Genomic DNA, 20,187 nt, shown 5'->3' on the forward strand with positions numbered 1-20,187 from the left:
GTTTCCGCAACAGTTTTGGAAATTGCAGCGTGTTGGCTACGCACATTTTACCATTCTGCCAGATTTTTTCCAATCTGTGTGTGAAAAAAATGCGGATGTAGTATTATTAAAGTATGCAGCAGATGTGCCAAAATTATTAAGGGGCTCTGGTCTCTGATTTCTGGCGCACTACTGGAGGTCCCGTGTGTGAAAAATCTAAGTTACGCCAGTTAGGAACTGACATAGATTTTCTCTATGTTCACACCACAGTGAAAATTGTCTGCATTAATTTCAATATCTGTGAATGGGGCTATTCACATGACCAAAATCTTGACGGGACGTTGTCATAGACCATCAAAGTGTTCCCTATTTTTATCCACTGTAGGCTCCTCTGGCAGTTGCTTATCTCCCCTTGGATTGGGCATGTTGAATTCCAGTTGCTTAATTCTTCTTTCATTAGAGGGTTGGACGACCCAATCAAAATTGACAGGTTCAGCTGACATTGATCTTATGTGTATGACTGACTTGAATTGCAAACATTATATAGGATCTGATATAACAGATGGGTAAATGTAATAAATAGAGATGAGCGAGTACTATTCAAAAATACCGTTTCGAATAGCACACTCCCATAGGATTGAATGGGAGCGACCAGCGCGCAGGGGGTTAAGCGGCAGGACGCCAGCCTCGGCTTCGTCCATTCATTCCTATGGGAGTGTGCTATTCAAAACAGTAGTTTCGAATAGTACTCGCTCATTTCTAGTAATAAATGTAATATTCGGCTTGATGTCATACATATGACGCTAGGTTCACACTTGCGCCTGGTATCTGTCCACTTGCAAACCGTTTTAAGAGAAGAACGGTTTGGTACAAAAAAGATTCCAAACGGTTACACAGTGGATGCCCGAATCCATCTTTTTAGACAGTTAGTCAATGGGCGTCCATTAAAAAATTGAGTGTATGTGTCTATCTCCATTTTGGACAGTCCGTTTTTGTTTTTGTTTTGTTTGTTTGTTTTTTTGTTGTTTTTTTTTTTTTTTTTTTTTTTGGGGGGGGGGGGGGTGGTTCAACTGCTTCATTCCAAGCATGTGCAAAGGCAAAAACAGATTGCAAAACAGACACAAACTGATTACTGTATATACTCGAGTATAAGCTGAGATTTTCAGCACAGTTTTTGTGCTGAAAGAGCACCCCTCAGCTTATACTCGAGTCATGCAAAAAAAAAATTATTATTTTTTTTTTTTTTTGAGAGGGAAGGGTTGGGGGGGGGGGGGGTCTATGACTAGCCGCAATAGTAATGTATAGAATCTCCCATAAAATAGTGAAGAAAAGAAAGCTTAAAAAAATATAATATAAAATAAATAAAAGTTCTAAATCCCTCCTTTCCCTAGAATACATATAAAAGTAGAAAATGACTATGAAACACAAACACATTAGGTATCCCTGTCTCTGAAAGTTCCCGGTCTACTGAATATAGGGTATCTGCAGTGCTCCTGTTCTGTCGGGAAGGGGTTAATAGGAGCACTGCAGATACCCTATATTCAGCCAGGCTGAATTCCAAGTGGGGGAAGAAAAAACATTTTGTGGTAAAATTAGGGGCCTTGGGTTATATTCGGGTCAGCTTATACTCGAGTATATACGGTACTATTAGAGATGAGTGAGTACTATTCAAAATGGTAGTTTTCGAATAGCTCGCTCCCATAGGTATGAATGGAAGCGGCAGGATGCTGGCCCCGGCTGCATGCCGGCTGCATCCATTCATTCCCATGAGAGCGTGCTATTCGAAACTACCGTTTCGAATACTACTCGCTCATCTCTAATTACTATCCCTTTGTAATTCACTTTCCATAGACCTCAATTATTTGTTGCTGTCCATCTGGAATCCTTATTTTACTGAACGGAGAAGAAGTCCTGCAAGTCCAACTTTTTTCTTCACTCAAAAGAGCGGATACCAGACGGAAATGCTCCACACGGATGCTTTTTCAGCCCATTGAAATAAATTGATTTTGATTGAGGATTTTGAGACGGTTTCAAAATCTGATTTCGCGCTGAGAGACAAATGCAGATGTGAACCCAGTCTTATCTTATACAGATGAGATGAGATGTGTATAATTGGGTGTCATCCGCATAAAGATGGTACCGGAAGCCAAATCTGGTGATGGTTTGTCTATTGGGGGCTGTGTAGAGAGAAAAGAGCAGGGGGCCTAGGACCGAGCCCTGAGGAGCCCCAACAGCAAGGGAAAGAGGGGAGGAAACAGAGCCCGCAAATGATACACTGAAAGTGCGGTCTGAGAGATAAGAGAAGAACCAGGAGAGCGCAGTGTCATTGAGGCCGACTGAGCAGAGCATAGTGAGGAGGAGATGGTTAGTGTCAAATGCTGCAGAGAGGGCCAGAAGAATAAGAAGGGAGAAGTCACCATTGGATTTAGCCATTAAGAGATCATTGGAGACTTCTGTGTTCGGGTCATTCCGTTCCTCTCTCCACATGAAAAATGCAGAGAGAAAATCGCCGCAAGGAGCACATTTCTCTCCGCATTTTTGTGCGGAAACCGCACAGACCCCATTATAGTCTATGGAGTCCGCGGGTTTCCTAGGGTAACCACTTTTTTAATGCAAACTAGATTTTCGTTTGGAGGGGTCCCCAAGCAGACTCCCCAAACAGAAACTCATATGTAGATGTGAACCAGGCCTTATTTGTTTTATTAACTCTTCAAGTGTCTCCCTGTCAGACATTCTTCCATGAGTGGTTAGAGGATTTTGTTAGTCAATGGTGGGCTGGCAGCATGGTAAATGTGAAGGAAATGAGAATGCTTGATCATCAGAATCCATACACAGTACAGCTAAGGCTGTGTATGTTGGTATGTTGTACCCAATAATAAAAAAAAATGCACGCATTTTTGGACAATATATGCTGTTTTTAAAAATGCACGTGCTGGTTTCTTATATCTCTTTTTTCTTTTTAGCAAAAATGCACCGTGTGAACACAGCAATAATAAGAGGTGTTGTATCATGGGACCAGATTGTGTGATTGTGCTTAAGGCTGAGGCCCCATGTTGCGGAAAAGCAGCTTTTTTTGTTGCAGCTTTTGCTGTGGTTTTCTTGAGCCAAAGTCAGGAGAGGATTGAGCAGAAGGGAGAAGTATAGAAAGCTTCCTATATATTTCCCATTCCTCTTGTAGCCATTCTTGGCTTTGGCTCAAGCTGCTTTTCCGCACCATGGGGCCTCATATGCATATTCTTCTATACTATACATACAAATACATTTTCATATCTATATGTAAATACGTATACAGAGAGATACACTATATATATAGTGTCCAGAAAGTAAGTACACAAAATGAAAGGGTGGACTTTAGCCGGTATATGAAGCGTTTTTTTTATTAATGAACATGTGACCGTAAATGCACCGTCGTGGCGCAGCAGGTAGACCCAGATGTCGGTTTCCTATCCTTCGCTGCGCCATGTGAAAGGTGAAACGAAGAAGAGAAAGCGCTTTAATGGGAAATCAGTTTAATCACTGTTACTTATTTACAAGAATTGCAGAAAGTGCTGGCCGCCTACTCGATGCAAGCAGTGTAACACCGGGAGATGGATTGATGCACCTGTTCACAGACTCCTGGCATGGCCCTCACCACGATGAACGCAGCCTGAATGCGGTTTATGAGCTCATCGCGGGTTGCAACAGGTGTTGCGTACACAACGGACTTGACATGTCCCCATGTGAATCGATGCATGGATTATGTCAACAAAAAGCCTGAAAGCGAATACGCTTACATTCACTGTGTCGTTCTACCTGCAGCACCGCCATGGTGCATTTCTTTGTTTTCTTTTATGTAGATTGTGAGCTCCATATAGGGATCACAATGTACTTTTTTTCCCCTATCAGTATGTCTTTGTAGAATGGGAGGAAATCCATGCAAACACGGGGAGAACATAAAAACTACTTGCAGATGTTGTTCCTGGCGGTATTCAAACCCAGGACTCCAGCGCTGCAAGGTTGCAGTGCTAACCACTGAGTCACCGTGTTGCCCCCTACACCGCCATGGTGCATTTCTGGTCACATGTTCATTAATAAAAAAACGTTTCATATACCGGCTAAAATCTGCCCCTTCATTTTGTGTACTCACTTTCCGGACACCCTGTATATACTGTATACAACTATATAATGTGTATAATATATATATATATATATATATGTACACACAACCAAATATATGTATATGTATACAGTATATTGCAGGCACATGTTTTACATTCACATATGAATTTATACCTAAGTATATGCAGTTACATTTGTTTATTCATATAATAAGCATTTCATGCCTTTAGTCACATTTTCTTAGTGCCTGAAAATCCCTTTAAGAACCAAATAAATAATCAGTAACAAATGTTGGAAGATAAGACAGCGGCATGTAGTAGAATTTGGCATACAGGCCACCAGAATAACGGGTCCATGGATGTACAGCAGTCAGGGCGTGCTCCATACAGTCTGTAACAATTGTAAGTTTGGTGCTAGTCCGTGAGCACATAGCATCGAAAAATTTACAATCTGTGCAGAGAAAATACATATTTTTATAGCATACAGATGTACAGTTTTATCCTAATATCATTTATTGTGAATAAATAAATATGCCAATACTTATGCTAAAAAGGGCCTCTGATTTACTAAATACTTGTATTCCCTATATAATAACAATTCTAGAGTGTATTTCATTATAAGCTTGTGTTGTGCACTGTCTTTGTTATACCTCCTACCAATTTATGAATATACCACCATTCCCTTTGTGAAAGAGGTGTATACCAGTCTTGCATAGCACTGTTTGTAAAGGTGACGCCCATTTGTCAATTTATAGATACAGTTCACACAGGGTTTTTTGGTCAGGATTTTGAGGCAGTATGCGCCTCAAAATCCTGACCAAAAGACGACTCCCATTGAAATCAATGGGAGCCGGGCAGTTATTTTTTCCGGCTCCTGGAAAAAAAGAAGCTACATGCTCATTCTTTCAGGCGGATTCGCCTCGCAACATCCGCCTGAAGACGCTCCCTCCCGTCTAGGCCCATTCATTTAGGCCTAATCCGGAGCGGAGTGCACGACTGGATGCTGCCACACTGCACTGGCATCCAGTCACAGCTACCCGTATTGTAAAACCCATGTGAACTTACCCTAAAGCTGGGCTCCTACATGGTGTAAAAACACATTATTTTACAGTCTCTGCATAGTGGAATTTTATCCACAGATTGTAAAAAAATACGCGTAGGGGGCTTGCTGTAATTTTCAAAACCATTGAAGTTTTGGAAATCGCATCATGTCAGCTATACCTACGGAAATACTGGCAGTTTCCCTATAGGTATAATGGAAGCATAAAGTCCACAGAGGAAACCTCTGTGGACTTTCTGAAAAAAAAGCTGTGGGAAAAAACGTTGCATTGCTGCCTCGGTTTTTCCCACAACGTTTTTTCGCAGCTGCGCGCTGTGTGGCATTAGCCTAAGGCTGGGTTCACGCAGTGCTTGCATGGTTTTTTCTCTTATTATTATTTGCAGTAATGCTTAGCACATTTACTGCACCTTTCAGCTGTACGCCTTTACTAAACCTCTGGTCTACTGGCATAAAAAAAATGTGGTACTCATTACTGCAGTAAGAATGTATGTAGTTATTAATTTAAAAAATCACACTGTGAGGTCCATGACTTAAGTAGCAGGCACCATTCTGTGCCAAAATGAGTGGCTCACTTTTCATTTATGAAGTTTATACCACAATATCAATAAATATTCCCCATTATGCCTTTATGAACATATACCATACTTACAATTCTCATAGTATTCTTCCCCATAGTCGTTTTTTATATTTGGGGGTACTTTTTTCCAGCAGTTTGTTACATTTTCTCTTAATCTTGTTGCATTCAGGATTTCAGTTTTAAAAAAATCTGGAGCAATGATGGAGACTTTGACGCCAAATTGTTTGAGCTCTCGTCTGCAATAATCAACAGAGAAAGGTCATTTTTTAAAAACATTTTTTTAATTAGAATCTGTTCCCGCTCCTGACATGCCTGAATACTTATGTTCTTATAATATAACAATTCTGGAGCATATTTTCTTAGATTTCTATTAATGTGCAATTCCTTTGTTATTCCTACATAGGAATATATTTGTAACTGACTGACTTGATATACTGCAGAAAAAAAAATGCAACATGTTCTACATTTTTTGGCTTTTCTTTGTTGCAGTTTTTGTAGTGTTTTTTGAGCCAAACCACAAATGACTACAGAAGGAATGGGAAATATATAGGAAGTTCTTATACTTCTACCTTCTAGGCAATACACTTCTGGCTTTAGCTAAAAAAAAAAAAAAACGCAAAAAATCTGCAACAAAAAAGCTGCGTTTCTGCGAAGTGTGGCCATAAAGCTGTGAATTGCTATATGGGGCATTAGCATAAAGGGCCAAAATGCTGTGCTAATTAATGTAATAATTAAACAAGTTTCAGGCATATCTGTTGGATAGGTAATCAGTATCTGATTGTTAGGGAACTGACACCTGAAAAACCTATGTATCAGCTACTCAAAGTGGCAATGACATGTGCTGCTTCTGCTTTACAAGCTAAATGGCATTACATTCATTCTTCACAGGGACTGCTCGCAGCTCACTCCCATTCACATGGATGAGGCTGAGCTTCAGTAACCAGCATAGACCCTTCACAATGTACAACTCTGTGCTAAGTGTTCAGTGATAAGGCTGCAACACTCACCAAAATGTTGCAGACTCTTCAAACAGCTGATTGGTGGGGGTACCAGATATCAGTCCCCCACTGATCAGTTAATGATGTCCTATCCTAAGGAGGGTCATCAAAACTACAGTCCTGGAAAATCCCTTTAGTTTAATGTCAATCCTCTTTACAGATTTTAAATTTTAAACACAGAAAAAGTCTGATGCAGCACTATACAAATATGTTTAATATCAATCCTGGTGGACAAAGAGGAAATTTACATCGCTATTTATGAAGAGCCTTCTGTTTCAGAGTTTAGTTCTTCAAGATGTGTCAAATTTCTACCTGATTCACTTGATGTTGAGAGTCTGTCATATTCTATAATATATTGTGTCTCTACGTTTGACATGGTAGCACATGACAAAATGTCCAAGATCCAGGACTTATACCAAGAAAGACTAGGCTCTTGAACATGACCGAGTTCCGTAGGTAGAGAATTGTCCATGTGTGGAATGTATTCCCCACACTGAACTTGGCTGTGTACATACAAGTCACTTCAGCACAGTCAGTTATGCTGTATTGAGCCCCCAAATGGCCCGATCGCTGTTATGCCAGTCACTACTGCAGCAATTTGGCCTTTTGAGAGCTCAATACATCATATCCGACTATGTTGTAGAAACTTCTATGTACTCGGCTGAATTCTGTCCAGGTACTAGGCCTAAACAGACCGTGTTCCATGGACGGGACTCTGTGTTGAAAGGGCCCTTACATATAAGAAGATGACGTTGACACATCCCAAAATTCAATGATGGAATTTTATAATAATCTCAAATCATCAATACTTATAGGTAATGGATACTGATGACCTATGTACAGGGTCGGTCATCAGTATCAGATTGTTGAGGGTCCGACACCATACCCAAACAGATCAGCTAATTTGGCTGACGGAAAACATTTAAAAAGTATATGGCCAGAAGTGGCTTGAAGTGAATGGATGGTGATGGCCTTACGATTGATTAATAATATCAGATTGATGAGGTTCTTATACTTGGCACCCCCACCAATCAACTGATAACTGGAACTTTGGCTGAACCAGGTTACTGAAAGTCAATTCACATTAAAATAAATGGGAGCTGATTTACAATAACCCAGCTGGGTCACTAAACTGCTTCCGGCTATTTTCACTGGTTTTGCTGGAAGTGTAGCTGCTGATATCAGCTGATCTGTGGGGGTGTTGGACCATCACCAATCGAATATTGATGACCTATATTGATAGGTTTTCCATCATTTTGGTGTTGATGACCTATTTAATTTACTTGAGGTAGCGGATTTATCATGCATGTTTCTAGATGTCCCAGACACTATTTTACCTTATGCTGTCTGAAAAGGCTTCAACTCCAAATTTAGATATGCAATATCCACCGCCACATATCGCATGCCTTCCAGCAATGCTAGACACATTCACAATACGTCCTTTGGATTTTCTGACCAAGTAGAGCAAGCTGATTGTTACATCTATCAATCCTAAGAGATTGACATCTAGAATTTTGCGAAAGTCCTCCTTCTTCAGCCATTCATTAGGACTCACTGGGATTAAAATTCCGGCATTATTTACTAGTCCCCACAGACCTGTAAGAAAATAATATTACAATGATATTGTATAAACCCTTTTATTTGGATTCCTGGGGGTCTGTGCTTGGAACATTCCTTCACAGAGTAAGGGGGCGTTCACACTACCGTCGGAGTCCGACATGTAGTGTCCGCTCCTAGTGTCCGCTCAAAATCTGTCACGGACACTAGGAGCGGACACTAGCTGTGTCCGTGACACCTGTCATTCACTTGAATGGGCATCGGGTGCGTTCTTTTGCACTCTGTGCCCGTCCTTCCCTGTCCGCAAGAGAAGATGTCCGACTTCTCAAGCGGACAGAAAAACCCTGCATGCAGGGGCTCTATCATTGGGAAAAGTCATTTTTAGATAAGCACATCCTTGCTTAGCTTTTAGAAAGGCTATTCCACACATACCTTTTGTATGTAAATCGCCTCAGTAGTGTTTGAATAAATCGGTTTTTATTCATAAGCTAATGAGCTTCGACCTTGCACCGGAAATATCTGTATTCACAGTCTGCTCTATATGTATGTACAGCAGAGATGAGTCATCAGCACAGCAGCCTCTGCTATACATACACATAGAGCAGAGAAACGGTGCATGGTCGAAGTTCATTAGCATATGAATAAAAACGGACTTATTCAAAATCTACTGAGTCGATTTACATACAAAATGTATGTGTGAAATAGCCTTTCGAAAGGCTATGCAAGGATGTGCTTATCTAAAAATTACTTTTTCCCAATGATAGAGCCCCTTTAAAAAGTTTTTTTCTTCATTAACCCTTTTCTACTGCAGTCATTCATTTGAATGGGTTTTAAAAGCAAACCAGTGTCAGTGTCCGCCTGCAGCCTTTCCCAGGGCCAGCGGAATGACACAGGGCAGACAAATGTGAATGTCCTATTACAGGTTTTGGTTTTACATTTACTGTGCAGCAAAAATCACGTTGCCTTTATTCTGTGAGTCAATATTAAGGATTAAAGTGATACCAAATTAGTTTTTTTAAGTTTTGTCAGGATTTAATTAAAAACTGTGAAAATAAATTCTTTACATTCTGTAGCTTTTTTAGATTTCCATCTATGAAGCCGTGTTATGTCTCTTCAGGGCAAGTTATAGTTTCTATCGATTTTTGCATAATATACTTTATTATTTATGTAACTTTTTAGGCAAATCCCCATGTAGTGGGCCACAGCAAGAAAGCAGTATGGGAGAAAAACACAGTGGCAACACATTGCGGTTTTTCCTGCACTTTTTACAAAAAGTCTGCAAGGTTTCCTCTGCGTTCTTTCTGCTTCCCTTATACACACAGTCCTATGAAAAAGTTTGGGCACCCCTATTAATCTTAATCATTTTTAGTTCTAAATATTTTGGTGTATGCAACAGCCATTTCAGTTTGATAGATCTAATAACTGATGGACACAGTAATATTTCAGGATTGAAATGAGGTTTATTGTACTAACAGAAAATGTGCAATATGCATTAAACCAAAATTTGACCGGTGCAAAAGTATGGGCACCTCAACAGAAAAGTGACATTAATATTTAGTAGATCCTCCTTTTGCCTCTAGTCGCTTCCTGTAGCTTTTAATCAGTTCCTGGATCCTGGATGAAGGTATTTTGGACCATTCCTCTTTACAAAACAATTCAAGTTCAGTTAAGTTTGATGGTCGCCGAGCATGGACAGCCCGCTTCACATCATCCCACAGATGTTCAATGATATTCAGGTCTGGGGACTGGGATGGCCATTCCAGAACATTGTAATTGTTCCTCTGCATGAATGCCTGAGTCGATTTGGAGCGGTGTTTTGGATCATTGTCTTGCTGAAATATCCATCCCCGGCGTAACTTCAACTTCGTCACTGATTCTTGAACATTATTCTCAAGAATCTGCTGATACTGAGTGGAATCCATGCGACCCTCAACTTTAACAAGATTCCCGATGCCGGCATTGGCCACACAGCCCCAAAGCATGATGGAACCTCCACCAAATTTTACAGTGGGTAGCAAGTGTTTTTCTTGGAATGCTGTTTTTTTTGGACGCCATGCATAACGCCTTTTTGTATGACCAAACAACTCAATCTTTGTTTCATCAGTCCACAGGACTTTCTTCCAAAATGAAGCTGGCTTGTCCAAATGTGCTTTTGCATACCTCAGGCGACTCTGTTTGTGGCGTGCTTGCAGAAACGGCTTCTTTCTCATCACTCTCCCATACAGCTTCTCCTTGTGCAAAGTGCGCTGTATTGTTGACCGATGCACAGTGACACCATCTGCAGCAAGATGATGCTGCAGCTCTTTGGAGGTGGTCTGTGGATTGTCCTTGACTGTTCTCACCATTCTTCTTCTCTGCCTTTCTGATATTTTTCTTGGCCTGCCACTTCTGGGCTTAACAAGAACTGTCCCTGTGGTCTTCCATTTCCTTACTATATTCCTCACAGTGGAAACTGACAGGTTAAATCTCTGAGACAACTTTTTGTATCCTTCCCCTTAACAACTATGCTGAACAATCTTTGTTTTTAGACCATTTGAGAGCAGGCTGTCCATGCTTGGCGACCATCAAACTTAACTGAACTTGAATTGTTTTGTAAAGAGGAATGGTCCAAAATACCTTCATCCAGGATCCAGGAACTGATTAAAAGCTACAGGAAGCGACTAGAGGCAAAAGGAGGATCTACTAAATATTAATGTCACTTTACTGTTGAGGTGCCCATACTTTTGCATCGGTCAAATTTTGGTTTAATGCATATTGCACATTTTCTGTTAGTACAATAAACTTCTTCAATCCTGAAATATTACTGTGTCCATCAGTTATTAGATATATCAAACTGAAATGGCTGCTGCAAACACCAAAATATTTAGAACTAAAAATGATTAAGATTAATAGGGAGGCCCAAACTTTTTCATAGGACTGTATAGGGAAACCACTGCCATTTCCGTAGGTATAATTGTCAAGCTGCAATTTCCAAAACTGTTTGCGCCTCATATGGCCCTGGCCTTATTCATTTTTTTTTTCTGGATGGTGGCTAAGTGGCATATAATGGTGATTCAGGTATTTTTATTTATTCCCAATGTCGTGTTCACAGTATTGATCCATTTTTTTAATATCTTAATAAAATAAGACTTTTTTGTTTGTTTTTTCCATTTTTCACAACCCAAAAGGTTGAACATGTAATCATTAGATTGTTTATACCATTGAAATGTTGCATTATTTTACCACTGACTGCTGTAACTGAGGCATTGTTTAATAGAAACAGAATTGGCAGGCCTGGGCAACTTTAGAAGTGACAACAGTGAAAGTTGTAGCAGCTGAAGACAGACAGAGGAATGGGAGATCAAGGTGTATATTACTAATAAAGTTTAGCCACTGCCTAGAATGCTTTATTAAGCATATTACTCCACAGATAAGCTTTTAGGCTGAGGCCCCACCTTCCTATATATTTCCCATTCCTTTTGTAGCCATTCTTGGCTTTGACAGAAAGTTTTAACTCAAAAGTAGCTATGTTTCTGTACCATGGGGCCTTAGCCTTAAATGGCCCTTACAGTACAGCTAACTAGAGATGAGCGAACACTGTTCGGATCAGCCGATCCGAACAGCACTTTCCCATAGAAATTAATGGAAGGACCCGTGACACTGACTTTGCCGGCGGCCGGCCGGCGTCACAGGTGCTTCCATTCATTTCTATGGGAGCGTGCTGTTCGGATCGGCTGATCCGAACAGTGTTCGCTCATCTCTACAGCTAACCTCTCAGATATTGTGGTTAGTTGTCTATGACTGAATTGTTTCCAATCACAAAACATTACTGTATAGGTCGCTGCTGCCTAAAACATGTTTAAAGATGCAATTTTCACTGTACATGGATGTCAGATGTTGGAAAGGTTAAAAGTTAAATATGTTGGTTCCACTGGCTGGAAAATCGGGTCCCAGGTAACCCCAAAGCACTGTACTTAGAAAATTTTTACGGTTAAGTCTTACCTTTGTCACTAACATTGTTAGCAACCCACTTGGCTGCAGCACTGACGCTTTGGCTGTCTGTAACGTTAAGGATCACAGTTTGGAGTCTACTGGAGGTCTCCTTCTTTAACGTATTTGCTCCTTCTTCTGTTAAACAAGCAGCTAAAACCTTCATTCCTCGATTGTCCAGCTGCTTAGCTAACTGCCTTCCAAATCCAGTGTCACATCCAGTGATGAAGACATATTTATCTGAGAGGTTTTCTAGGATCTGATTCTGCCTGTGCCACCTGTACAGTAGGATCAGACCCAATAACACCAAGAGAAAGATCCACATGATTTCACTGTAAGACATAAAGTGTGAATACTTAAGACTGTGAAGTGCATATGTATGCCAGCTGTAGACTTCCTTTGGTTTTTCCTAAATGCCGTTCTAGAGATGTTCCCAACCACAACGATATCACTATCACTATTCCACCTCCATATCAATATCACTATACCACCTCCATATCAATATCACTATAGCACCTCCATATCAATATCACTATACCACCTCCATATCAATATCACTATAGCACTTCCATATCAATATCACTATACCACCTCCATACCAATATCACTATACTACCGCTTTTGGCCCAACTAACTGTGGTTCAGCTCTGTTGATTGAGGTAATGTCATTTTGGCATAAGAGTTGAGCAGCAATGCAGGAAGTGCTACCGTAGGAATCTATTCTCTGCTGCAGTAAGAAGCTGTATCGGGGACTCTAATAATGGTATTGGAGGCCATTCAGGACACTATAATGAAGCTCCAGGGCATAGGCTTTTCAACTAGGTAGTATACCCTTGAGTATAACACTTTTGGGCTTGGCTAAAAAATGGTGGAGAGTGAGGTATCAATGTAATTGAAAAAGGCACCATTATTGCATTGTAAAAGGTTTTTTTGTGTGTGTTTTCAAATTAATCTAACTAGAATAATCTTGCCTTTGAAACTTAGCTTTATCTTAAAGTTTATAAACATTTTCATCAGAAAATGTGTGTGACTCTTTTCAGTGGTGGAAGCATTTATAATCTCACAGTACATGTGGAGCTGTCATCACTGCATGCCCCACCTCTAATGGTAATAATGAGATGGCTCTGCTAACTCTGCCCTAGTCTGTACCACAGAGATGAAAAGTGAAAATATCCAGAACAAATAGACTAATTAACAAATAAGTATTTATGCAGACTGTTTAACTACTTCCTGACCAATGGATGAATTTAAACATTCAGCATAGTAGGATATAACTTTGCAAGGATATTTACACAAAAGCCAACATATAGGAATGGTCGACTCTGGTTCACTAGCAACCATCAAAACTAAGGAGCCTCTCCCTATGCCCTAGAGTGTCCCATCAGACTGTACATCAACAGAGATTGAAACAAAATTCTGATACGTTTAAACAATTAGATTATTGGCTAATAAACTTTCATGCTGTTTACCTGATATCTCTACATCCACATGATCTAAACCACAGCTGATTCCATTTGTTCACACCTACTATCCCATCATCTGCAAAGTTCAACATGTTATGCAAAAAATTGTCCCCTGCCACAGAGAGCGTACCGAACAGTCACACATTTTCACAAACGTTTCATATTTGCCACAAATGATTTTAGAACATCAGTGACCAACTGGTATAAGCAGATATAGGTGGCTTTAGAAAAGTCAATTGCCGGTCATTTCTTCATACTCCTAAGAGAAGGACTTTCCTCTGCTTACATTGACTTGCCTGTAGCAACATCATCAGAGGCAATACCTTCTATCATCCTCATACAGGAATGTTCTTACTCCATCAAAAAGTATGTCCCAGGTGACACTTCCTTTGTTGTCTACTTAATTAAAAGTCCATGTGGCCTACTATTTAATGGGGAGATTGTATACGAGACAGGAAGACGTTACCACAACTGCTTCCCTTTTCTACTGCTAATCCCTCAGTATCCTAACTTAAGTTTCCAGATCATCAAACATGTTCCTTATCTCTGAAGAGGTGGTGGTAACCACATCAAGCTGTTAAAACAAGACTTAATAGAGAATATAACTCGATTGTCTTGTATTATATATGCTATCATTACTTATATCTCCCATTTTTTTTTGCAGATTCTGTCTTAAATGAGTTCCTGGAGATCTCCTGATGACAGGTACCATAACCCCAGCCCTCTTCTTTTCCTACTTCCTCTCTTCTTTTCTTCCCCCTCTGTTTTAGCCTTTCTCTTGTTTCTAACACCCCTGTTTGTGTTATATTTTACTTTATGTCTTATTCTCCCGTCCATTCTTTTTTTACTCCCCTCCATTATATTTATATATCTATATATATCCAGCCTTTCCCCCTTTTATTTGTACTTTTTATGTTTATTTTAGCATTTCCACCTCTTTTTCATGTTTTGCACTTTGCCCCACTTATTATCAGCAGTCGCTTGGGTGTGAGCCATGACATTGCCATACCTACTATTTTCCATTGACTATACAGGCACTACCCATAGGCGTGGAGTTCTCCTGTGCATGCAGTGGTACGTCTATTTACCTGTATCATGATGGAGGCCCTTGTATCCCCGCACTATTTTATCCACTATGTACCTAGTCTTGCTGAGCTTTTATACTTTATCTTTATTCTTTGTTCTTCTTGTCTTCAGGCTAGATTATGGTTTTACTTTGTCTTCTACTATGAAATGGGTTGCCAGTGGGTAGTCAACACTTCCACAGATATAATATCATATTTACCACCAATCCTTACCTCCATGAGATATATGTAGGCATTATATTGTGAGGACATTAACTTTTCCCCATGTGCTATACATTTATTCTTATGCTATTAATGCACTGCTGTGATGATACATGGTTTCACACTATGTGTCTTAATTGTTTATTTAATTGGTTGCAACCTCAATAAAGGCATATTACAAGCTAAAATGGCATGGTTGCAGTCACCATCGCTGTATGAATTGTAGGGACTTTTTGCACTTATTAAAAATTTGCAGTGGCAACTAAAAGAACTGTACAGTAGTGATCTTTCATGCATGCAGTTGAAGTTGCACTTTTAAGCTAGGATCACAGTTGTGCTTTTCTCTCTGGACCTGTTGGAGGATCCAAATGACAGAGAGCCTCTTAGACTATAATGGGGTTAGCTGGGTGTCTATCGAGTTTATGACGCGGATATGAACCTAGCCTATATACTCTGTTAATCTAATTAGCCAGTCAAACTTATACAATGTCATCTAGGGTTTTATTCAGCCCATCAGAGGAAATATGTGTGTGTGTGTGTGTGTGTGTGTGTGTGTGTGTGTGTGTGTGTGTGTGTGTGATATATGAAAAATTGCATAGTAAACTTTGTTCATATCATTATGTAAACAATATATTGTGATTAAGTATAATAGGTTATATTGGAATGAGCCCATTAACAATAAAGAACCTGTGCACGTTGCAGAATGCCACTACAGCAGGCTACTATCCCATGCCCACTTCTGTGTTATCAATCTTTTATAAGGACTTATATAAAAGCCTGGATTATTAGGTTTATTTTTCTCATGGATACATCAAGGGAACAATATCTACAAATGTAGATACATGGCGTGCACTCTAAGTCAGTACACCCATCTTTCCATATGCCCTATTTAAAATAGATACACACAACCTATAAAATGAACAGTGGGTATGTTCTGCTGCCTTGTTCACACTTGTGTATTATGGAGAGTTTTTCGCAAGCCAAAAGCAGGAATGTTTCCAAACCAAAGAATAGATTATCATATTTCCCTTTATATTTTTGCTGTGCTCTGGTCTTAGTTTTGCTTGCAAAACGCTAACCAAAATACCTAAATGTCAATTTGGTCATATTTTAAGCAGTAGCTTTATATTTAATGTGACTGTAAATGCAATGTAAATAGTACAAGGAAATATTTACTGTTACATTCACAGTTCTGGAGAAGCTTCAAGTCTGAATCTGTATATACTGCTGGGAAGTATATAACAGTATTATGTGTAGGTCATATAAAATCCACTTACCCTTTGGTATATATTCTTCTTATGAAGTTATAGTTAATAGTCCTTGCTGTTGTAAAAATGTAGTTACTTTAGTAGAAACTTTGTGGAGGGAGGAGAGAAGGACGGATCTGCTGACTTGACACACTCAATCCAATTTTTTTTTTAATGTTAGCACAGCATGTTCTAGGGTTCAAGTATATACAGAACAAACTGAGTGTTAGATGCCAACACTGAACTGAAACAGGGAAAGCAAAGATACTGTTATTCCTTAATAGGAAACATAAAAGACTAGGAATCTGATCTCTGGAGCTTTTGATGCTTCCCTCTGTCAGATGGGTTTCCTGGCAGATATACTGTATTTGTGAGCTAATAGTTTTACTTCATTTTTGGAAATATTTATTAAGACGGTAATCCATTCCCCTGCTAGCATTTGATACACCAGAGGTTTTGGCCCTCTTAATTCTGGCACACCATGGGAGGTCCTGCGCACTAGAATCGAAATCTGGCAGAAACTGACATAGATTTCCAGTATAAGTCACACCAGTTTTATGGCATGAGTTGTAAAGAGTTCGACTTGTCCGTGTCATAGCCCATCTTTATATCTGCTAGTTTTAGGGTATGTTCACACATCAGTATGCCATCCGTGTGTTTGAATTCAGTTTGACACTTCAAAAAGGACTGATACACATTCTGATTGTATACTGACACCTTTTTATGCTGATAGCAAACGTTCTCCTCCCCTAGAGGACAGATAAGGAGATTAAAAGTAGCAATTGTAAACAGAGTAGAGATAAGGAGGACACAGGGACATTTATTATATCTCCTTATCTCTACTCTGTTTACAATTGCTACTTTTAATCCCCTTATCTGTCCTCTAGGGGACTGAGAACGTTTGCTATCAGCATAAAAAGGTGTCAGTATACAATCAGTATGTGCATCAGTCCGTTTTGAAGTGTCAAACTGAATTCAAACAGACGGACGGCATACTGATGTGTGAACACAGCATTAGAGCAAAGGGAGCTAAGCGGATTAACATATATGTTTGTGAGAATATTCAGCATAACCTTCCATTTATCTATTGAAGTCTCTGCTCTATGTTAAGACTTTGAGGAGTTGGTCCTATCAGTCTCTGCTCTCTGACTGTGCATACAGAGATAGCTTTTAATCTCTGAGAGGACCGCCTCCTTGACTTAGCATAGAAAGCACCTAAGCAGATTGCTGCAATCACACTATATCTCCCCCAGGTTTTTAACTTATTTGTGGTCCAGTGCAGGTCTTGAGTAGGTCTCATACTGGGCCAGAAAAGGCTGCAGAGCCTGCGCTTCAGGGCAGATCCTGGGAGTGAGAGGAGGCGTCTGGGTCTGCCCTGCTCTGAGCCTGGTGAGAGTATATTGTGCTTATTGGTTTGTTTGTGTGGCTATTAGTCACTCAGACAAGCAGGATTTTGTTTCTTATTGTTTTGCCTGAAGTTAAGGCAATATTTTATTTTACTCATTTTGTGCCTGAAGTCAAGGTTTATTTTCCTGTTTTTTTTTTCTAAATAAACCTGTTTTCTGCATATTTTGTGTCCCAGTCTCTGACTGGTTGGGTCCGCACCACTGCTGCTACCAAGCTATCTATATAAGCACTTTTGTGGCAATTAAAGACTCCCCAGGTCCCGAGTCACTGAACCATGGAAAGGTCAATAAAATAGTTCTGTCCTATCAGATGCATGGGGCACCACAAATAAAGCTTTATATACCAGAGTCAGTCAAGCAATATATCCCAGTCCCCATCAACCAGCTAAAAGTGACTGCAAGCCCATGAGTAGCATTCTGGTTCTCTGGGGAGTTTGGCAGGTGTGTACTTGATGACCCAAATGCAATTACAAGTCTTTTCTTATGGGCCCAGCACAAATAATAAGTGAGAGGGTAATACAGGACTCTGAGTGAAGGACTGTTTGCTGATGTGGATGAAAGCCTTATTACCGGACTTGTATTGTTGTGGAAAAGTCGCTGTCATTTGCCATTGTGTGTTTTATGCAGAAATCTATACATTACTTTTGAACAAAGTGTCCATTGTCTATAGCCCCCTCCGGTCTTACATTTCTATTGTATTTTAAAAATAACCTACAAGAATCTGTATAGATTATTTTTAAATAATATCTTGAAAGAAGTCCCTTTAAAGGATTGCACAATGAATAGTACAAAGTCCAGTTTTGGTTAGCCCAGATAATATTGAAACATTACCAAATAAATGTCAAACAAAGTTTATCAAATTAATGTTTGCTTAAAAAAGGTTTAAGGTCACCGAACAGGTCAGAGAACATAGGATGTAGAAACAGGAAACAGGAGAAGCCTCAGATGAAGGCATGGCTACTGCTGGAATATTGCAGTATTTAGATCTTACATATAACCAGAAAAAGCCCTATTTATATGATGTAAGATGAAGCAATGGTTCACAGTAGGATGCAGACAGGCCTAAGTGGTATATGATGGTACAATCCATAAACAGGGAGGGTGGTTATTATGATAATGTGAGTTTATAGCCAGAGTTGTCACTCCAATATGAGTAGATCACTAGGCAGGCTGTAAACCATTTGTATTTGTACACCCCCTAGTTATAAGCACCCCATTTTCCCACTAAAACAAATATCACATGGCTTGGCAGCATTCTACAAAAATGAATAATAACCATGAGGTATTAGTAGATATGTTGGCCAAAATACGTAAGCTCCCAACCCAGTCCAAGAGGTCCATGTGGTTGTTAATCTTTATGCTAAAGTCAAAGACAATTCATTTAAAGAGACATTATTATGAATCATTTCACTGAACAGGAGACCATATTTAGGTGAAGCAATGGTTCACTGCAGGATGCAGACAGGCCAAGGTGGTACATTGTGAAGGTGGCAGTGGTGCAAAATACTGACTGATGAAACAACCACTCACATACCTATACTCCATGAGGGGAGTGGATACCTTGTATCCCTAATGCACACAGATAAGATTTATATAAGGCCACTTGGAATAGTACAAGCTGGACACAGCTGCTTATTGACTGTGTAAGAGAGTGATGTCAGCTGTGTTGAGCAGCCATATTACCGGTGTCCCAGTGCAGGCACCTGTTGTATTATGCAGTAAACAATTGTTTCACCTTACATCTAGTGAATATACTAGGGCATTTTTTCAGCGATATGATTTATAATGTATTATAAATTTCTTCCCTTCCCTGTATTATGCATTTCTTCCCTGGATAGGTATATACTGTAGACCCAATATTTTGAAGATTAGTGTAGAACAAAGGAGAAAATGGGGAAGTGGGGAACAAAAGGGAAAGTAAGAAAAGGGGAGATAATAGGAAAATGGAAAAAATTAGGGAGTAGCAACACAGATGTCTACAGATTTTGGATACCCAAAACACCATATTTAAAGGAGTTTTCTCATCTCCATTTCTCAGCAGTTTCCAGGCTGTCTCTTGTCTATTCCTCTATTATCGGTTTGTGGGCAGTCTTTGACTGTTTGAACGACAGGACCCTATTAAGTATTTCAGTAGATATAAATATTGCCTTTATCATGAGAGATTATTATTATTAAAAACCTAATATAAATGCAGATCAAATAATATGCACATTAAATGTATATTACATTACATAGGTTTGGAGAGAAAAAAAACGTACATGTTGTAGGGGAGACAATGGAATTACAGTAAACTTTTATTTTGTATTTACATAAAGAGATTTGATATTGATAATATACTGTATTTTGGTATTGTCATCCAAAATGGCAACCATTAAAGACAACCATAAATGACAAGTTGCTTAAGAAAACAGATAGTTCTGGTGCTGTTTGAATTTTTCTCTAGCTCTTACTGCAATCGATGCTGTCAGTTTCATCACCCAAAACGCTAATTAGATTCTTTACTGTCAGGTGGAAGGTCCTGGGCTGCAGCAGACGAACTGGGACCGCT

At 39.6% G+C, this 20,187-nt stretch overlaps 1 protein-coding gene across 1 annotated transcript; it reads right to left on the reverse strand.

The window, feature by feature from the left end:
- Positions 1-4,164: 4,164 nt before the first annotated feature.
- LOC142193850 (retinol dehydrogenase 7-like) lies at positions 4,165-16,345 on the reverse strand. Its single transcript, XM_075262862.1, has 5 exons — positions 16,264-16,345; positions 12,250-12,569; positions 8,049-8,307; positions 5,786-5,949; positions 4,165-4,527 (listed from the first exon to the last, which is right to left on the reverse strand). The coding sequence occupies exons 2-5, from the start codon at positions 12,560-12,562 to the stop codon at positions 4,337-4,339; spliced, it is 927 nt and encodes a 308-aa protein (XP_075118963.1). The 5' UTR covers positions 12,563-12,569; positions 16,264-16,345; the 3' UTR covers positions 4,165-4,336.
- Between the last annotated feature and the right edge of the window lie 3,842 nt (positions 16,346-20,187).

This window comes from Leptodactylus fuscus, chromosome 2 (assembly GCF_031893055.1).
Source record: "Leptodactylus fuscus isolate aLepFus1 chromosome 2, aLepFus1.hap2, whole genome shotgun sequence".
In the NCBI taxonomy this organism is placed as follows: Eukaryota; Metazoa; Chordata; class Amphibia; order Anura; family Leptodactylidae; genus Leptodactylus; species Leptodactylus fuscus.